At 47.1% G+C, this 16,873-nt stretch overlaps 1 protein-coding gene across 1 annotated transcript in view; it reads left to right on the top strand.

The window, feature by feature from the left end:
• TUBGCP5 (tubulin gamma complex associated protein 5) overlaps positions 1-14,157 on the top strand; it is a 155,239-nt gene extending 141,082 nt beyond the window's left edge. The window contains exons 20-23 of the mRNA XM_038757204.1: positions 2,308-2,433; positions 7,511-7,599; positions 7,832-7,932; positions 14,022-14,157. Of these exons, the coding sequence (XP_038613132.1) occupies positions 2,308-2,433; positions 7,511-7,599; positions 7,832-7,932; positions 14,022-14,068 (363 nt within the window). The 3' untranslated portion in view covers positions 14,069-14,157. The remainder of the gene's footprint in view (positions 1-2,307; positions 2,434-7,510; positions 7,600-7,831; positions 7,933-14,021) is intronic.
• The last annotated feature ends 2,716 nt before the right edge of the window (positions 14,158-16,873 follow it).

Raw genomic sequence — 16,873 nt, 5'->3', positions numbered from 1 at the left:
ATATATACATATATACATATATATTCATATATCCCTGCCATCCATCCATCATCATCAATCGTATTCATTCATTCATTCATTCAATCGTATTTCCTGAGCGCTTACCGTGTGCAGAGCGCTGTACTAAGCGCTTGGGAAGTCCATACAGAGACGGTCCCTACCCAACCGCGGGCTCACAGTCGAGAAGGGGGGGACGGACAACAAAACAAAACATATTAACAAAATAAATAGAATATGTCCAAGTAAAATAAATAAATAAATAGAGTAATAAATACGTACAAAGATATATGCATATATACATATATATACATATATCCCTGCCATCCATCCATCATCATCAGTCGTATTTATTCATTCATTCATTCATTCATTCAATCGTATTTCTTGAGCGCTTACCGTGTGCAGAGCGCTGTACTAAGCGCTTGGGAAGTCCGTACAGAGCCGGTCCCTACCCAACAGCGGGCTCACAGTCGAGAAGGGGGAGACGGCCAACAAAACAAAACATATTAGCAAAATAAATAGAATATGTCCAAGTAAAATAAATAAATAAATAGAGTAATAAATACGTACAAAGACATATGCATATATACAGATATATACATATATCCCTGCCATCCATTCATCATCATCAGTCGTATTTATTCATTCATTCATTCGTTCAGTCGTATTTCTTGAGCGCTTACGGTGTGCAGAGCACTGTCCTAAGCGCTTGGGAAGTCCAAGGTGGCAACGTCTAGAGCCGGGCCCTACCCAACAGTGGGCTCACAGTCGAGAAGGGGGAGACCGAACAAAACATATTAACAAAATAAAATAAATAATAGAATATGTATAAAAGTAAAATAAATAAATAAGTAGAGTAATAAATACGTACAAACATATTTACAGGTACATATATGCATATATATATACACATATCCCTGCCATCCATCCATCATCATCAATCGTACGTACAAACATATATACAGGTACATATATACACATATCCCTGCCATCCATCCATCATCATCAATCGTATTCATTCATTCATTCGTTCGTTCAATCGTATTTCCTGAGCGCTTACGGAGTGCAGAGCACTGTACTAAGCGCTTGGGAAGTCCAAGGTGGCAACATCTAGAGCCGGTCCCTACCCAACAGCGGGCTCACCGTCTAGAAGGGGGACACAGAACAAAACATATTAACAAAATAAAATAAGTAGAATATGTACAAGTAAAATAAATAAGTAGAGTAATAAATACGTACAAACATATATATATATATATATATATATATATATATATATATATACACATATATCCCTGCCATCCATCCATCATCATCAATCGTATTTATTCATTCATTCATTCATTCATTCATTCATTCACTTGTATTTCTTGAGCGCTTACGGTGTGCAGAGCACTGTCCTAAGCGCTTGGGAAGTCCAAGGTGGCAACATCTAGAGCCGGTCCCTACCCAACAGCGGGCTCACAGTCTAGAAGGGGGACACAGAACAAAACATATTAACAAAATAAAATAAATAGAATACGTACAAGTAAAATAAATAAATAAGTAGAGTAATAAATACGTACAACAGACAACAAAACAAAACATATTAACAAAATAAAATAAATAGAATATGTACAAGTAAAATAAATAAATAAGTAGAGTAATAAATGCGTACAAACGTATATACAGGTACATATATACATATATCCCTGCCATCCATCCATTATCATCAATCGTATTCATTCATTCATTCAATTGTATTTCTTGAGCGCTTACGGTGTGTAGAGCACTGTACTAAGCACTTGGGAAGTACAAGGTGGCAACATCTAGAGCCGGTCCCTACCCAACAGCGGGCTCACAGTCTAGAAGGGGGAGACGGAGAACAAAACATATTAACAAAATAAAATAAATAGAATACGTACAAGTAAAATAAATAAATAAGTAGAGTAATAAATACGTACAACAGACAACAAAACAAAACATATTAACAAAATAAAATAAATAGAATATGTACAAGTAAAATAAATAGAGTAATAAATACGTACAAAGATATATACATATATATACATATATCCCTGCCATCCATCCATCATCATCAGTCGTATTTATATATACATATATCCCTGCCATCCATCCATCATCATCAATCGTATTCATTCATTCATTCGTTCGTTCAGTCGTATTTCCTGAGCGCTTACGGAGCGCAGAGCACTGTACTAAGCGCTCGGGAAGCCCAAGTTGCCCCAGCAGGGCCGCCGAGCGGCCGTCCCCCCCCCTCGCCCCCGCCGCCCAGCGACGCCAAATCCTTTGTTTCCCCCCCGGCAGATCCTCCACAGCACGGGCCTGGAGTTCCAGCATCAGGTGGAGGAGGCGAAGGACTTGGACCAGCTGATAAAAATCCACTACCGCTATCTGTCCACCATCCACGACCGCTGCCTGCTCAGAGAAAAGGTCCGCAGGGGGCCGGGGGCGCGGGTTCGAATCCCCCCGGCGCTCCGCGGCGCCGGTCCGGGACCGCCGGATCGGCCTCGGTCTCCCCCCGCGCTTAGAACGGTGCTTAATAATAATAATCATGATGGCGCGCGCCCCTTCCTCCCCCCCATCTTACCTCCTTCCCTTCCCCACAGCACCTGCATATATGTTTGTCCATATTTATTACTCTGTTTATTTATTTTATTCTATTTAGTTTATTTCGTTAGTATGTTTGGTTCGGTTCTCCGTCTTAGAACGGTGCTTAATAATAATAATAATAAAAATGATGGCGCGCGCCCCTTCCTCCCCCCCATCTTACCTCCTTCCCTTCCCCACAGCACCTGTATATATGTTTGTCCATATTTATTACTCTATTTATTTATTTTATTCTATTTAGTTTATTTCGTTAGTATGTTTGGTTTGGCTCTCCGTATTTATTTATTTTATTCTATTTAGTTTATTTCCTTAGTATGTTTGGTTTGGTTCTCCATCTTAGAACGGTGCTTAATAATAATAATAATGATGGCGCGCGCCCCTTCCTCCCCCCCATCTTACCTCCTTCCCTTCCCCACAGCACCTGTATATATGTTTGTCCATATTTATTACTATATTTATTTATTTTATTCTATTTAGTTTATTTCGTTAGTATGTTTGGTTTGGCTCTCCGTATTTATTTATTTTATTCTATTTAGTTTATTTCCTTAGTATGTTTGGTTTGGTTCTCCATCTTAGAACGGTGCTTAATAATAATAATCATGATGGCGCGCGCCCCTTCCTCCCCCCCATCTTACCTCCTTCCCTTCCCCACAGCACCTGTATATATGTTTGTCCATATTTATTACTCTATTTTATTCTATTTATTTTATTTCGTTAGTATGTTTGGTTCTGTTCTCCGTCTTAGAACGGTGCTTAATAATAATAATAATAAAAATGATGGCGCGCGCCCCTTCCTCCCCCCCATCTTCCCTCCTTCCCTTCCCCACAGCACCTGTATATATGTTTGTCCATATTTATTACTCTATTTATTCATTTTATTCTATTTAGTTTATTTCGTTAGTATGTTTGGTTTGGTTCTCCGTCTTAGAACGGTGCTTAATAATAATAATAATCATGATGGCGCGCACCCCTTCCTCCCCCCCATCTTACCTCCTTCCCGTCCCCACAGCACCTGTATATATGTTTGTCCATATTTATTACTCTATTTTATTCTATTTATTTTATTTCGTTAGTATGTTTGGTTTGGTTCTCCGTCTTAGAACGGTGCTTAATAATAATAATAATGATGATGGCGCGCGCCCCTTCCTCCCCCCCATCTTACCTCCTTCCCGTCCCCACAGCACCTGTATATATGTTTGTCCATATTTATTACTCTATTTATTTATTTTATTCTATTTAGTTTATTTCGTTAGTATGTTTGGTTTGGTTCTCCGTATTTATTTATTTTATTCTATTTAGTTTATTTCGTTAGTATGTTTGGTTCGGTTCTCCGTCTTAGAACAGTGCTTAATAATAATAATAATAATGATGGCGCGCGCCCCTTCCTCCCCCCCATCTTCCCTCCTTCCCTTCCCCACAGCACCTGTATATATGTTTGTCCATATTTATTACTCTGTTTATTTATTTTATTCTATTTAGTTTATTTCGTTAGTATGTTTGGTTTGGTTCTCCGTCTTAGAACGGTGCTTAATAATAATAATAATAAAAATGATGGCGCGCGCCCCTTCCTCCCCCCCATCTTACCTCCTTCCCGTCCCCACAGCACCTGTATATATGTTTGTCCATATTTATTACTCTATTTTATTCTATTTATTTTATTTCGTTAGTATGTTTGGTTTTGTTCTCCGTCTTAGAACGGTGCTTAATAATAATAATAATGATGGCGCGCGCCCCTTCCTCCCCCCCGTCTTACCTCCTTCCCGTCCCCACAGCACCTGTATATATGTTTGTCCATATTTATTACTCTATTTTATTCTATTTATTTTATTTCGTTAGTATGTTTGGTTTGGTTCTCCGTCTTAGAACGGTGCTTAATAATAATAATAATCATGATGGCGCGCGCCCCTTCCTCCCCCCCATCTTACCTCCTTCCCTACCCCACAGCACCTGTATATATGTTTGTCCATATTTATTACTCTATTTATTTATTTTATTCTATTTAGTTTATTTCGTTAGTATGTTTGGTTTGGTTCTCCGTATTTATTTATTTTATTCTATTTAGTTTATTTCGTTAGTATGTTTGGTTTGGTTCTCCGTCTTAGAACGGTGCTTAATAATAATAATGATGACGGCGCGCGCCCCTTCCTCCCCCCATCTTCCCTCCTTCCCTTCCCCACAGCACCTGTATATATGTTTGTCCATATTTATTACTCTATTTATTTGTTTTATTCTATTTATTTTATTTCGTTAGTATGTTTGGTTTGGTTCCCCATCTCCCCCTTTTTGACCGTGAGCCCGCCGTTGGGTAGGGACGTCTCTATACGTTGCCAATTTGGGCTTCCCAAGCGCTTAGTACAGTGCTCTGCACACAGTAAGCGCTCAATAAATACGATTGATGATGATGATGATTTATTCAGCGCTTACTAGGTGCAAAGCGCCGGGGGAGATACAAGGTGATCAGGTTGTCCCCCGGGGGGCTCACGGACTTTATCCCCATTTTCCAGATGAGGGAACTGAGGCCCAGAGAATCGGTGAAGCAGTCAGCCGTATTTATTGGGCGCTTACTGTGTGCGGAGCACTGTACTGAGCGCTTGGGAAGGACGGATTGGCAACATGTAGAGACGGTCCCTACCCACCAGCGGGCTCACAGGCTAGAAGTGAAGCGACTCGCCCAAAGTCACACAGCCGGCACGTGGCGGAGCCGGGATTTGAACCCGTGACCTCTGACTCCCGAGCCCGGGCTCTTCCCACGGAGCCCCGCTGCTCGGCACGTAGAAGGCGCTTAGCAAATCAATCAATCAATCAATCAATCAATCGTATTTATTGAGCGCTTACTATGTGCAGAGCACTGTACTAAGCGCTTGGGAAGTACAAATTGGCAAATCACATCGTTAGGACGAGAAGCAGCGTGGCCCTGTGGAAAAGAGCCCGGGCTTTGGAGTCCGAGGTCACGGGTTCAAATCCCGGCTCTGCCAACTGTCGGCTGGGTGACTTTGGGTGAGTCGCTTCACTTTTGGGCCTCAGTTATCTCATCTGGAAAATGGGGATGAAGACTGTGAGCCCCCCCGTGGGACAACCTGATCACTTTGCACATAGTATGCGCTTAACAAATACCATCATCATCATTATTATTATTATTATAAATGCCACCATTATTATTACTATTATGATGATTATCCCTGGCACATACAGGCGCTTAACAAATACCATCGTCATTATTGTTATTATTATAAATACCACCATTATTATTACTATTATTGTGATGATGATCACTGGCACGTAGAGGCGCTTAACAAATAGCATCATCATTATTATTATTATAAATATCACCATTATTATTTCTATTATTATGATGATGATCACTGGCACGTAGAGGCGCTTAACAAATACCATCATTATTATTATTATTATTATAAGTGCCACCATTATTATTACTATTATGATGATGATCCCTGGCACGTAGAGGTGCTTAACAAATACCATCATCATCATTATTATTATTATTATAAATGCCACCATTATTATTACTATTATTATGATGATGATCACTGGCACGTAGAGGCGCTTAACAAATACCATCATCGTTATTGTTATTATTATAAATGCCACCATTATTATTACTATTATGATGATGCTGATCACTGGCACGTAGAGGCGCTTAACAAATACCATCATCATTATTGTTGTTATTATAAATACCACCATTATTATTACTATTATTATGATGATGATCCCTGGCACGTAGAGGCGCTTAACAAATACCATCATCGTTATTGTTATTATCGTAAATATCACCATTATTATTACTATTATTATGATGATGATCACTGGCACGTAGAGGCGCTTAACAAATACCATCATCGTTATTGTTATTATTATAAATATCACCGTTATTATTACTATTATGATGATGATGATCACTGGCACGTAGAGGCGCTTAACAAATACCATCATCATTATTATTATTATTATGAATGCCACCATTATCATTACTGTTATTATGATGATCACTGGCACGTAGAGGCGCTTAACAAATACCATCATCGTTATTGTTATTATTATCAATACCACCATTATTATTGCTGTTATTATGATGATGATCCCTGGCACGTAGAGGCGCTTAACAAATACCATCATCATTATTGTTATTATTATAAACACCACCATTATTATTACTGTTATTATGATGATGATCACTGGCACGTAGAGGTGCGTAACAAGTACCATCATCGTTATTGTTATTATTATAAATACCGCCATTATTATTACTATTATTATGATGATGACCACTGGCACGTAGAGGCGCTTAACAAATACCATCATCGTTATTGTTATTATTGGTGGTAAAGGACCCCGGCCAGGCTCAGCAGGCTTGGCAGCGCTTCCAGCTTCGAGATGTTGCCAACTTGCGCTTAGTCCATCATCATCACCAGTCGTATTTATTGAGCGCTCACTATGTGCAGAGCGCTGGACTAAGCGCTCGGGAAGTCCAAATTGGCAACATCTAGAGCGACGGCGGGCTCGCGGTCTAAAAGGGGGAGACGGAGAACGAAACCGAACGTACCGACGGAATAAAATAAATAGGATAGATGGGGACGAGTCCAGTGCTCTGCACACAGTAAGCGCTCAATAAATACGATCGAATGAATGAATGAGTGTCCAAGCGGAGGATTGGCAGAGAGCCACCACCGGCGGGACGCCAAAAAGCCGCTTTTTCCGAGGCCCGCCGCCGCGGCGTAACTTCCCCGCTTCTGTTAGACTGTGAGCCCGCTGTTGGGTAGGGACCGTCTCTGTGTGATGCCAGTTTGTCCTTCCCAAGCGCTTAGTACAGTGCTCTGCACATAGTAAGCGCTCAATCAATACGATTGATTGATTGATTGATTGATTGTCCCCCGGACAGGTGAGTTTCGTGAAGGAAGCCATCATGAAAGTCCTCAACCTGGTGCTGATGTTCGCCGACCGCTGGCAGGCCGGATTCGGGGCCTGGAAGTGAGTGGCCCGTCTCCCGGGAACGCGAATCCGGGGCGGGAGAGGGCCGGGAGCCGGGGCTCCCCTCTTCCGGGAGGCCCCGGGTTCCGATCCCGCCCCTCGGGGGCCTCGGTCCCCTCGCCCGGAAAACGGGGCCGCGCTGTCCCGAGCCGGCGGAGCGGGGACTCCGGCTCCGCCCGCGGCGGGCCCGGCGCTCCGTAAATCCGACCCGACGAACGGCTTCTCCGCGCAGGATGGAGTCCATAGAGAAGATGGAGTCGGATTTCAAGAACTGCCACATGTTCCTCGTCACGGTCCTGAACAAAGCCGTCCGCCGAGGATCGTTCCCGCACCGTGAGTAGCTCGCCTCTCCCCTCCCGGGGCACAAATCGCCCGGCGGGCGATGGGAAGAGGCACGAAATTATAGATAATAATAATAATAATAATGGCGGTATTGGTTGAGCGCTTACTATGCGCCAAGCGCTGTCCTTGGAGGTCATCAGGTCTTCCCACGTGGGGCTCGCGGTCTTAATCCCCATTTTCCAGACGAGGGAACCGAGGCCCAGAGAAGCAAAGTGACTCGCCCAAAGTCACACGGCCGACAGGCGGCGGAGCCGGGATTAGAACCCGTGACCTCCGACTCCCAAGCCCGGGCTCTTTCCACTAAGCCACGTTATATTTATACATATTTATCTTTTTTATTATTATTATTATTATTTTCTGCAAAGTCTCATATACATATAGGACTTTCTTGAGGCGACTCTCCTGAGGGGTTAATTCCCAGTGAATAACAATAATAATAATAATAATAATAATGGCATTTATTAAGCGCTTACTATGTGCCAAGCACTGTCCTAAGAGGTCATCAGGTCTTCCCACGTGGGGCTCACGGCCTTCATCCCCATTTTCCAGACGAGGGAACCGAGCGAGGCCCAGAGAAGCCCGGGCTCTGTCCACTAAGCCGCGTTATATTCATATATATCTTTTTTTATTATTATTATCATTTGCAAAGTCTCATATATATATAGGACTTTCTTGAGGTGACTCTCCTGAGGGGTTAATTCCCAGTGTAGAATAATAATAATAATAATAATAATAATAATGGCATTTATTAAGCGCTTACTATGTGCCAAGCGCTGTCCTAGGAGGTCATCGGGTCTTCCCACGTGGGGCTCACGGCCTTCATCCCCATTTTCCAGACGAGGGAACCGAGGCCCAGAGAAGCCCGGGCTCTTTCCACTAAGCCACGTTATATTTATATATGTTTATCTTTTTTTATTATTATTATTTTTTTTTTTTTGCAAAGTCTCATATGTATAGAGCTTCCTTGAGGCGACTCTCCTGAGAGGTTAATTCCCAGTGAATAATAATAATAATAATAATAATAATGGCATTTATTAAGCGCTTACTATGTGCCAGGCGCTGTCCTAGGAGGTCATCAGGTCTTCCCACGTGGGGCTCACGGCCTTCATCCCCATTTTCCAGACGAGGGAACCGAGGCCCAGAGAAGCAAAGTGACTCGCCCAAAGTCACACAGCCGACAGGCGGCGGAGCCGGGATTAGAACCCGTGACCTCCGACTCCCAAGCCCGGGCTCTGTCCACTAAGCCACGTTATATTTATATATATTTATCTTTTTTTATTATTATTATTATTTGCAAAGTCTCATATATATATAGGACTTTCTTGAGGTGACTCTCCTGAGAGGTTAATTCCCAGTGAATAATAATAATGATAATAATGGCATTTATTAAGCGCTTACTATGTGCCAAGCGCTGTCCTAGGAGGTCATCAGGTCTTCCCCCGTGGGGCTCACGGCCTTCATCCCCATTTTCCAGACGAGGGAACCGAGGCCCAGAGAAGCCCGGGCTCTTTCCACTAAGCCACGTTATATTTATATATATTTATCTTTTTTTATTATTATTGTTATTATTTTTTTTTGCAAAGTCTCATATATATAGAACTTCCTTGAGGCAACTCTCCTGAGAGGTTAATTCCTAGTGAATAATAATAATAATAATAATGGCATTTATTAAGCGCTTACTGTGTGCCAAGCGCTGTTCTAGGAGGTCATCAGGTCTTCCCACGTGGGGCTCACGGCCTTCATCCCCATTTTCCAGACGAGGGAACCGAGGCCCAGAGAAGCCCGGGCTCTTTCTGCTAAGCCACGTTATATTTATATATATTTATCTTTTTTTATTATTATTATTATTTTTTTTTTTTGCAAAGTCTCATATATATAGAACTTCCTTGAGGCGACTCTCCTGAGGGGTTAATTCCCAGTGAATAATAATAATAATAATGGCATTTATTAAGTGCTTACTATGTGCCAAGCGCTGTCCTAAGAGGTCATCAGGTCTTCCCACGTGGGGCTCACGGCCTTCATCCCCATTTTCCAGATGAGGGAACCGAGGCCCAGAGAAGCCCGGGCTCTTTCCACTAAGCCACTTTATATTTATATATATATTTATCTTTTTTTATTATTATTATTATTTTTTTTTTTTGCAAAGTCTCATATATATAGAACTTCCTTGAGGCGACTCTCCTGAGAGGTTAATTCCCAGTGAATAATAATAATAATAACAATAATAATAATAATAATAATGGCATTTATTAAGCGCTTACTATGTGCCAAGCGCTGTCCTAGGAGGTCATCAGGCCTTCCCACGTGGGGCTCACGGCCTTCATCCCCATTTTCCAGACGAGGGAACCGAGGCCCAGAGAAGCAAAGTGACTCGCCCAAAGTCACACGGCTGACAGGCGGCGGAGCCAGGATTAGAACCCGTGACCTCCGACTCCCAAGCCCGGGCTCTTTCCACTAAGCCACGTTATATTTATATATATTTATCTTTTATTATTATTATTTTTTTTTTTTGGCAAAGTCTCATATATAAGGAGGTGACTCTCCTGAGGGGTTAATTCCCAGTGAATAATAATAATAATGATGACATTTATTAAGCGCTTACTATGTGCAAAGCGCTGTTCCAAGCGCTGGGTGATTTATTGGGGTACAGCGGGGCTTAGGGGAAAGAGCCCGGGCTTGGGAGTCGGAGGTCGTGGGTTCAAATCCCGGCCCCGCCAGTTGTCAGCTGGGTGACTTTGGGCCAGTCACTTAACTTCTCTGTGCCTCAGTTCCCCCATCTGGAAAATGGGGATGAAGACTGTGAGCCCCCCGTGGGGCAACCTGATCACCTTGTAACCTCCCCAGCGCTTAGAACAGTGCAGTGCACATAGTAAGCGCTTAATAAATACCATCATCATCATCATCTTAATCATCCCGGCTCCGCCGCTGGTCGGCCGCGTGACCTTGGGCGAGTCATTTCCCTTCCCCGGGCCTCGGTTCCCTCATCTGTCAAACGGGGATGGAGACTTGTGAGCCCCACGGGGGACCACCTGATGACCTCATGTCTCCCCCAGCGCTTAGAGCGGTGCTCAGCACATAGTAAGCGCTTAACAAGTACCCTCCTTATTACTATTATTATTATTCTCTGTGCCTCAGTGACCTCGCCTGGAAAATGGGGACTTGGAGCCTCATTTGGGACAACCTGATGACCTCATATTTGCCTCAGCGCTTAGAACAGTGCTTGGCACATAGTGAGCGCCTACCAAATACCATTATTATTATTATTATTATTATTACCCGGTGAAAACGGAGGTCTCCAGACAGGTGGTGTTCCTGAAGCAGCGTGATCTAGGGGACGGACTCCGAGGACCTGGGTTCTAATCCCGGCCTGCCGTGCGACTTGGGCAAGTGACTCAACTTCTCCGGGCCTCAGTTTCCTCACCTGTAAAACGGGGATTCAATCCCACTCCCTCCTACTCAGGGCGTGCGCCCCACGGGGGGCGGGAATCTGCTCCAACACGTATAATAATAGCAATAATGATGATGATGATGGTATTTGTGAAGCGCTCACTATGTGCCAAGCACTGTTCTAAGCGCTGGGGGCGATCCGAGGTCATCGGGTCGTCCCCCGCGGGGCTCACGGTCTTCATCCCCATTTTCCAGATGAGGAAAGTGAGGCACAGGGAAGAAGAAGAATCGCGGTATTTGCTGAGCGCTTACTCTGGGCCAAGCACTGTTGTAAACTAGAATAATAATAATGGCATTTATTAAGCGCTTATTATGTGCCCAGCACTGTTCTAAGCGCTGGGGGCGATCCGAGGTCATCGGGTCGTCCCAGGCGGGGCTCAGGGTCTTCATCCCCATTTTCCAGATGAGGGAACTGAGGCACAGAGAAGAAGAAGAATCGCGGTATTTGCTGAGCGCTTACTCTGGGCCAAGCATGTTGTAAACTAGAATAATAATAATGGCATTTATTAAGCGCTTATTATGTGCCAAGCACTGTTCTAAGCGCTGGGGACGATCCGAGGTCATCGGGTCGTCCCAGGCGGGGCTCAGGGTCTTCATCCCCATTTTCCAGATGAGGGAACTGAGGCACAGAGAAGACGAAGAATCGCGGTATTTGCTGAGCGCTCACTCTGGGCCAAGCACTGTTGTAAACTAGAATAATAATAATAATGGCATTTATTAAGCGCTTATTATGTGCCAAGCACTGTTCTAAGCGCTGGGGACGATCCGAGGTCATCGGGTCGTCCCAGGCGGGGCTCAGGGTCTTCATCCCCATTTTCCAGATGAGGAAACTGAGGCACAGAGAAGACGAAGAATCGCGGTATTTGCTGAGCGCTTACTCTGGGCCAAGAACTGTTGTAAACTAGAATAATAATAACGGCATTTATTAAGCGCTTATTATGTGCCCAGCACTGTTCTAAGCGTTGGGGACGATCCGAGGTCATCGGGTCGTCCCAGGCGGGGCTCAGGGTCTTCATCCCCATTTTCCAGATGAGGAAACTGAGGCACAGAGAAGAAGAAGAATCACGGTATTTGCTGAGCACTTACTCTGGGCCAAGCACTGTTGTAAACTAGAATAATAATAATGGCATTTATTAAGCGCTTATTATGTGCCAAGCACTGTTCTAAGCGCTGCGGGCGATCCGAGGTCATCGGGTCGTCCCAGGCGGGGCTCAGGGTCTTCATCCCCATTTTCCAGATGAGGGAACTGAGGCACAGAGAAGAAGAAGAATCGCAGTATTTGCTGAGCGCTTACTCTGGGCCAAGCACTGTTGTAAACTAGAATAATAATAATGGCATTTATTAAGCGCTTATTATGTGCCAAGCACTGTTCTAAGCGCTGGGGACGATCCGAGGTCATCGGGTCGTCCCAGGCGGGGCTCAGGGTCTTCATCCCCATTTTCCAGATGAGGAAACTGAGGCACAGAGAAGAAGAAGAATCACGGTATTTGCTGAGCACTTACTCTGGGCCAAGCACTGTTGTAAACTAGAATAATAATAATGGCATTTATTAAGCGCTTATTATGTGCCAAGCACTGTTCTAAGCGCTGTGGGCGATCCGAGGTCATCGGGTTGTCCCACGCGGGACTCACGGTCTTCATCCCCATTTTCCAGATGAGGGAACTGAGGCACAGAGAAGAAGAAGAATCGCGGTATTTGCTGAGCGCTTACTCTGGGCCAAGCACTGTTGTAAACTAGAATAATAATAATAATGGCATTTATTAAGCGCTTATTATGTGCCAAGCACTGTTCTAAGCGCTGGGGACGATCCGAGGTCATTGGGTCGTCCCAGGCGGGGCTCAGGGTCTTCATCCCCATTTTCCAGATGAGGGAACTGAGGCACAGAGAAGACGAAGAATCGCGGTATTTGCTGAGCGCTTACTCTGGGCCAAGAACTGTTGTAAACTAGAATAATAATAACGGCATTTATTAAGCGCTTATTATGTGCCCAGCACTGTTCTAAGCGTTGGGGACGATCCGAGGTCATCGGGTCGTCCCAGGCGGGGCTCAGGGTCTTCATCCCCATTTTCCAGATGAGGGAACTGAGGCACAGAGAAGACGAAGAATCACGGTATTTGCTGAGCGCTTACGCTGGGCCAAGCACTGTTGTAAACTAGAATAATAATAATAATGGCATTTATTAAGCGCTTATTATGTGCAAAGCACTTTCTGAGCGCTGAAGCTTAGGTAGGGACTGTCTCTAGATGTTGCCAATTTGGACTTCCCAAGCGCTTAGTCCAGTACTGTGCACATAGTAAGCGCTCAGTAAATACGATTGATGATGATGATGAAGCGAAGCGACTCGCCCAAGGCCACGTAGCAGACGAGGGGCGGAGCCGGGATGAGAACGCGCCCGGGCGCTGTACTAAGCGCCGGGGTGGATATCAGATAATCGGGTCCCCCCCACGTGGGCCTCGGTCCGAACCCCGCTTTTACAGACGAGGTCCCCGAGGCCCAGAGAAGCCAAGCGACTCTCCCAAGGTCCCACGGCGGCTGAGCGGCGGGATTCGAACCCGGGCCCCGGCGGCCGCCTCCCCCCCGCGACCCGGCCGGCGCGGTTTTCCCGCCACGACTTCCCGCTTTTTCCCCCCCAGTGGAGTCCCTGGCGCTGTCGCTGGTGGCCGGCGTGGAGCAGAGCTGACGCCGGGAGTCGCCTTCCCGACGGGATCCCCCCGGAGCGGAGCGGGAATGGAGGGGATCCGGGAAGAGCTCGGCAGCGCGGGTCCGAAGCGGCCGATCACACGAGCGACGCGCGCGCTCCGACGGCCTGCCGCCGCCTCTTTCCCGCCGTCGAAACCCCCCGGCCGAGGACGAGAAAGGGAAAGACGGTATTTGGGAAGCGCTCACTATGCGCTAAGCGCCGGAATCGCTTTCACCTTCCGTCATTCGCTCAGTACTGAGCGCTCCCTGCGTGCGGACCGCTCGGGAAGTCCAAGTTGGCGGCCTACAGAGGCGGTCCCGACCCGACGGCGGGCTCGCAGGCGGGGATTTGAGGGGAGGCTTCGTTGCGGGGCGGCCCTTAAGTGCCCCCCGGGCCGATTTGGCCACCCGTAAATCTTCCAATCCCGGCTGTGCCGCCCGGCGGGTCGCTTGGCGTCTCTGGGCCCCCGTATCTCCCCCGGCGCTTAACAGATACCGCCGTTATTATCCGCGGCGTGACGGGCTTTTCCTTCGGGCTACGGTGACGTCTTGTCCCGTCCGCGCGCCGGAGGCCACGGTCGTCGCAGGGTCCCATCGCTCCGGCGCGGGGCGACTCCGGGCAACTCACCCTCCCTCTCTGGGCCTCGGTTCCCTCCTCCGTAAAACGGGGGTGAAGGCCGGGAGCCCCACGGGGGACGACCTCGGCTCTCCCCCGGCGCGCGGCACGTAGTAAGCGCTTACCGGACGCCCGGGAGGCGACGGGGCCGTTCCGTCGCTCATCCCCGAAGGAGCGAAGCTTCCGGTCTGACGTTCCCCGGCGGACTCGGGAACGGCGCCCGAGTTTGCCGATGGTTGGAGAATTATTTTTTTTTTCAGTAGGAATCGAACCCGGTTCCCATTTTTTTCGAAGACCTGTGACACCCACGCTAGGCGCTCTGCACACCGTAAGCGCTCAATAAATACGAGTGACGGAATGCTAATGCTAAGGACGATGGTACTTGTTAAGCGCCAGCGTGGATTCGAGCTAATCGGGTTGGACGCCGTCCCCGTCCCCATTTCCCGGATGAGGTAACTGAGGCCCGGGGAAGTGAAATGACCCGGCCAAGGTCACCCAGCAGACGAGCGGCGGAGTCGGGATTCGACCCCGGGGCTCCTTCCGCTCTTTCTCCTTGTTGGCAGAGACTGTTTCCCGACTCCGTTCTGTTTCTTCGTCCTCCCTTCAGTCGCATTTATCGAGCGCTTTCCGTGCGCTGTACTGAGCGCTCGGGAGGGGACGACGCACCAATAAAGAGGCGCATTCCCTGCCCACGATGAGATGACGGTCCGACGAGCGCTTAGTACAGCGTCTGCAGGCAGAAAGCGCTCAATGAATAGGAGGGGCTGTGAGATAGGGCCCTTATTTGGACTCGCTTCGATTTGGAAGCGTCTCAAGAGGCCCGACTTCAGATAATAATAATAATAATAATAATAATAATAATAATGATGGTATTTAAGCGCTTCCTCCGTGCCACGCTATTCTAAGCGCCGAGGTAGATACGGGTTAATCAGGTTGGAAACGGTCCTTCTCCCCCGCCCCCGGGGCTCACCCCCTTCTCCCCATTTTGCAGATGAGGTCACCGAGGCCCAGAACGGCCAAGTGACTCGCCCGAGATCCCACGGCGGGCACGCGGCGGAGCCGGGATGATTCTGGTTCCCATCCCGGGCCCTTTCCCCAGGGCGGGAGAGGTTCTCCGGTGCCACGGGATCGATCCTCGCGCCGCCCCGCGACATCATCATCATCATCATCGATCGTATTTATCGAGCGCTTACTATGTGCAGAGCACTGGACTAAGCGCTTGGGAAGTCCAAGTTGGCGACATCTAGAGACAGTCCCTACCCAACAGTGGGCTCACAGTCTAAAAGGGGGAGACAGAGAACAAAACCAAACGTACTAACAAAATAAAATAAATAGAATAGATATGTACAAATAAATTAAATAAATAGAGTAAAAAAAAATATGTATATACATATATACAGGTGCTGTGGGGAAGGGAGGGGGTTATCCAACCCCGGGGGACACTATCCCGCCCGACGGGACGCCGTTCCCGTTGCTCCGGGGGCCGTCCCGCATCCGGCGGCGGTCAGCCCCCCGCAGAGCCCTCGAGCCCCAGAAGCTGCTTCTATCAATCAATCATATTTATTGAGCGCTTCCTGGGTGCAGGGCACTGTACTAAGCGCTTGGGAAGTGCAAGTCGGCCACATATGGAGACGGTCCCTACCCGACGGCGGCCACCCCGGCTCGCATCGGGCAAACTAGCTCCCTTCCTCCCTTCCCTCTCCCTCCTGAGAGCTCACCTCTTCCGGGAAGCCTTCCCAGACTGAATCCCCCCTTATCCTCTTCTCGCCTTCCCCCTCCCCACAACACCTGGTCTATTCGTACAGACGTATTATTCTATTTGATCGACGACGTGTACGTCACTAGATTTCTATTTATTCGGACGGTATCGCCGCCCGCCTGCTCGTTTTGTCGCCCGTCTCCCCCTTATAGACCTGTGAGCCCGTCGTCGGGTAGGGACCGTCGCTCTACGTCGCCGGTTTGTACTTCCCAGGCGCTCAGTACGGTGCTCGGGACGCTCAATAAGTACGATCGAATGAACGACCGAGTGAAGTTAATTAGGTTAGACGCGGTCCCCGGCCCACGTGGGGGGTCACGTCTGCTAGATGAGGTCACAGAGGGGCAGAAAAGTGAAGTGACTGGCCCAGGGTCACTCAGCAGACACGTGGGGATCAGAACCCAGGTCCGCCCGGGCTCTATCAATCAATCAAT

This window comes from Tachyglossus aculeatus, chromosome 15, assembly GCF_015852505.1.
Source record: "Tachyglossus aculeatus isolate mTacAcu1 chromosome 15, mTacAcu1.pri, whole genome shotgun sequence".
In the NCBI taxonomy this organism is placed as follows: Eukaryota; Metazoa; Chordata; class Mammalia; order Monotremata; family Tachyglossidae; genus Tachyglossus; species Tachyglossus aculeatus.
This window is presented reverse-complemented; position numbering and strand designations above follow the sequence as displayed.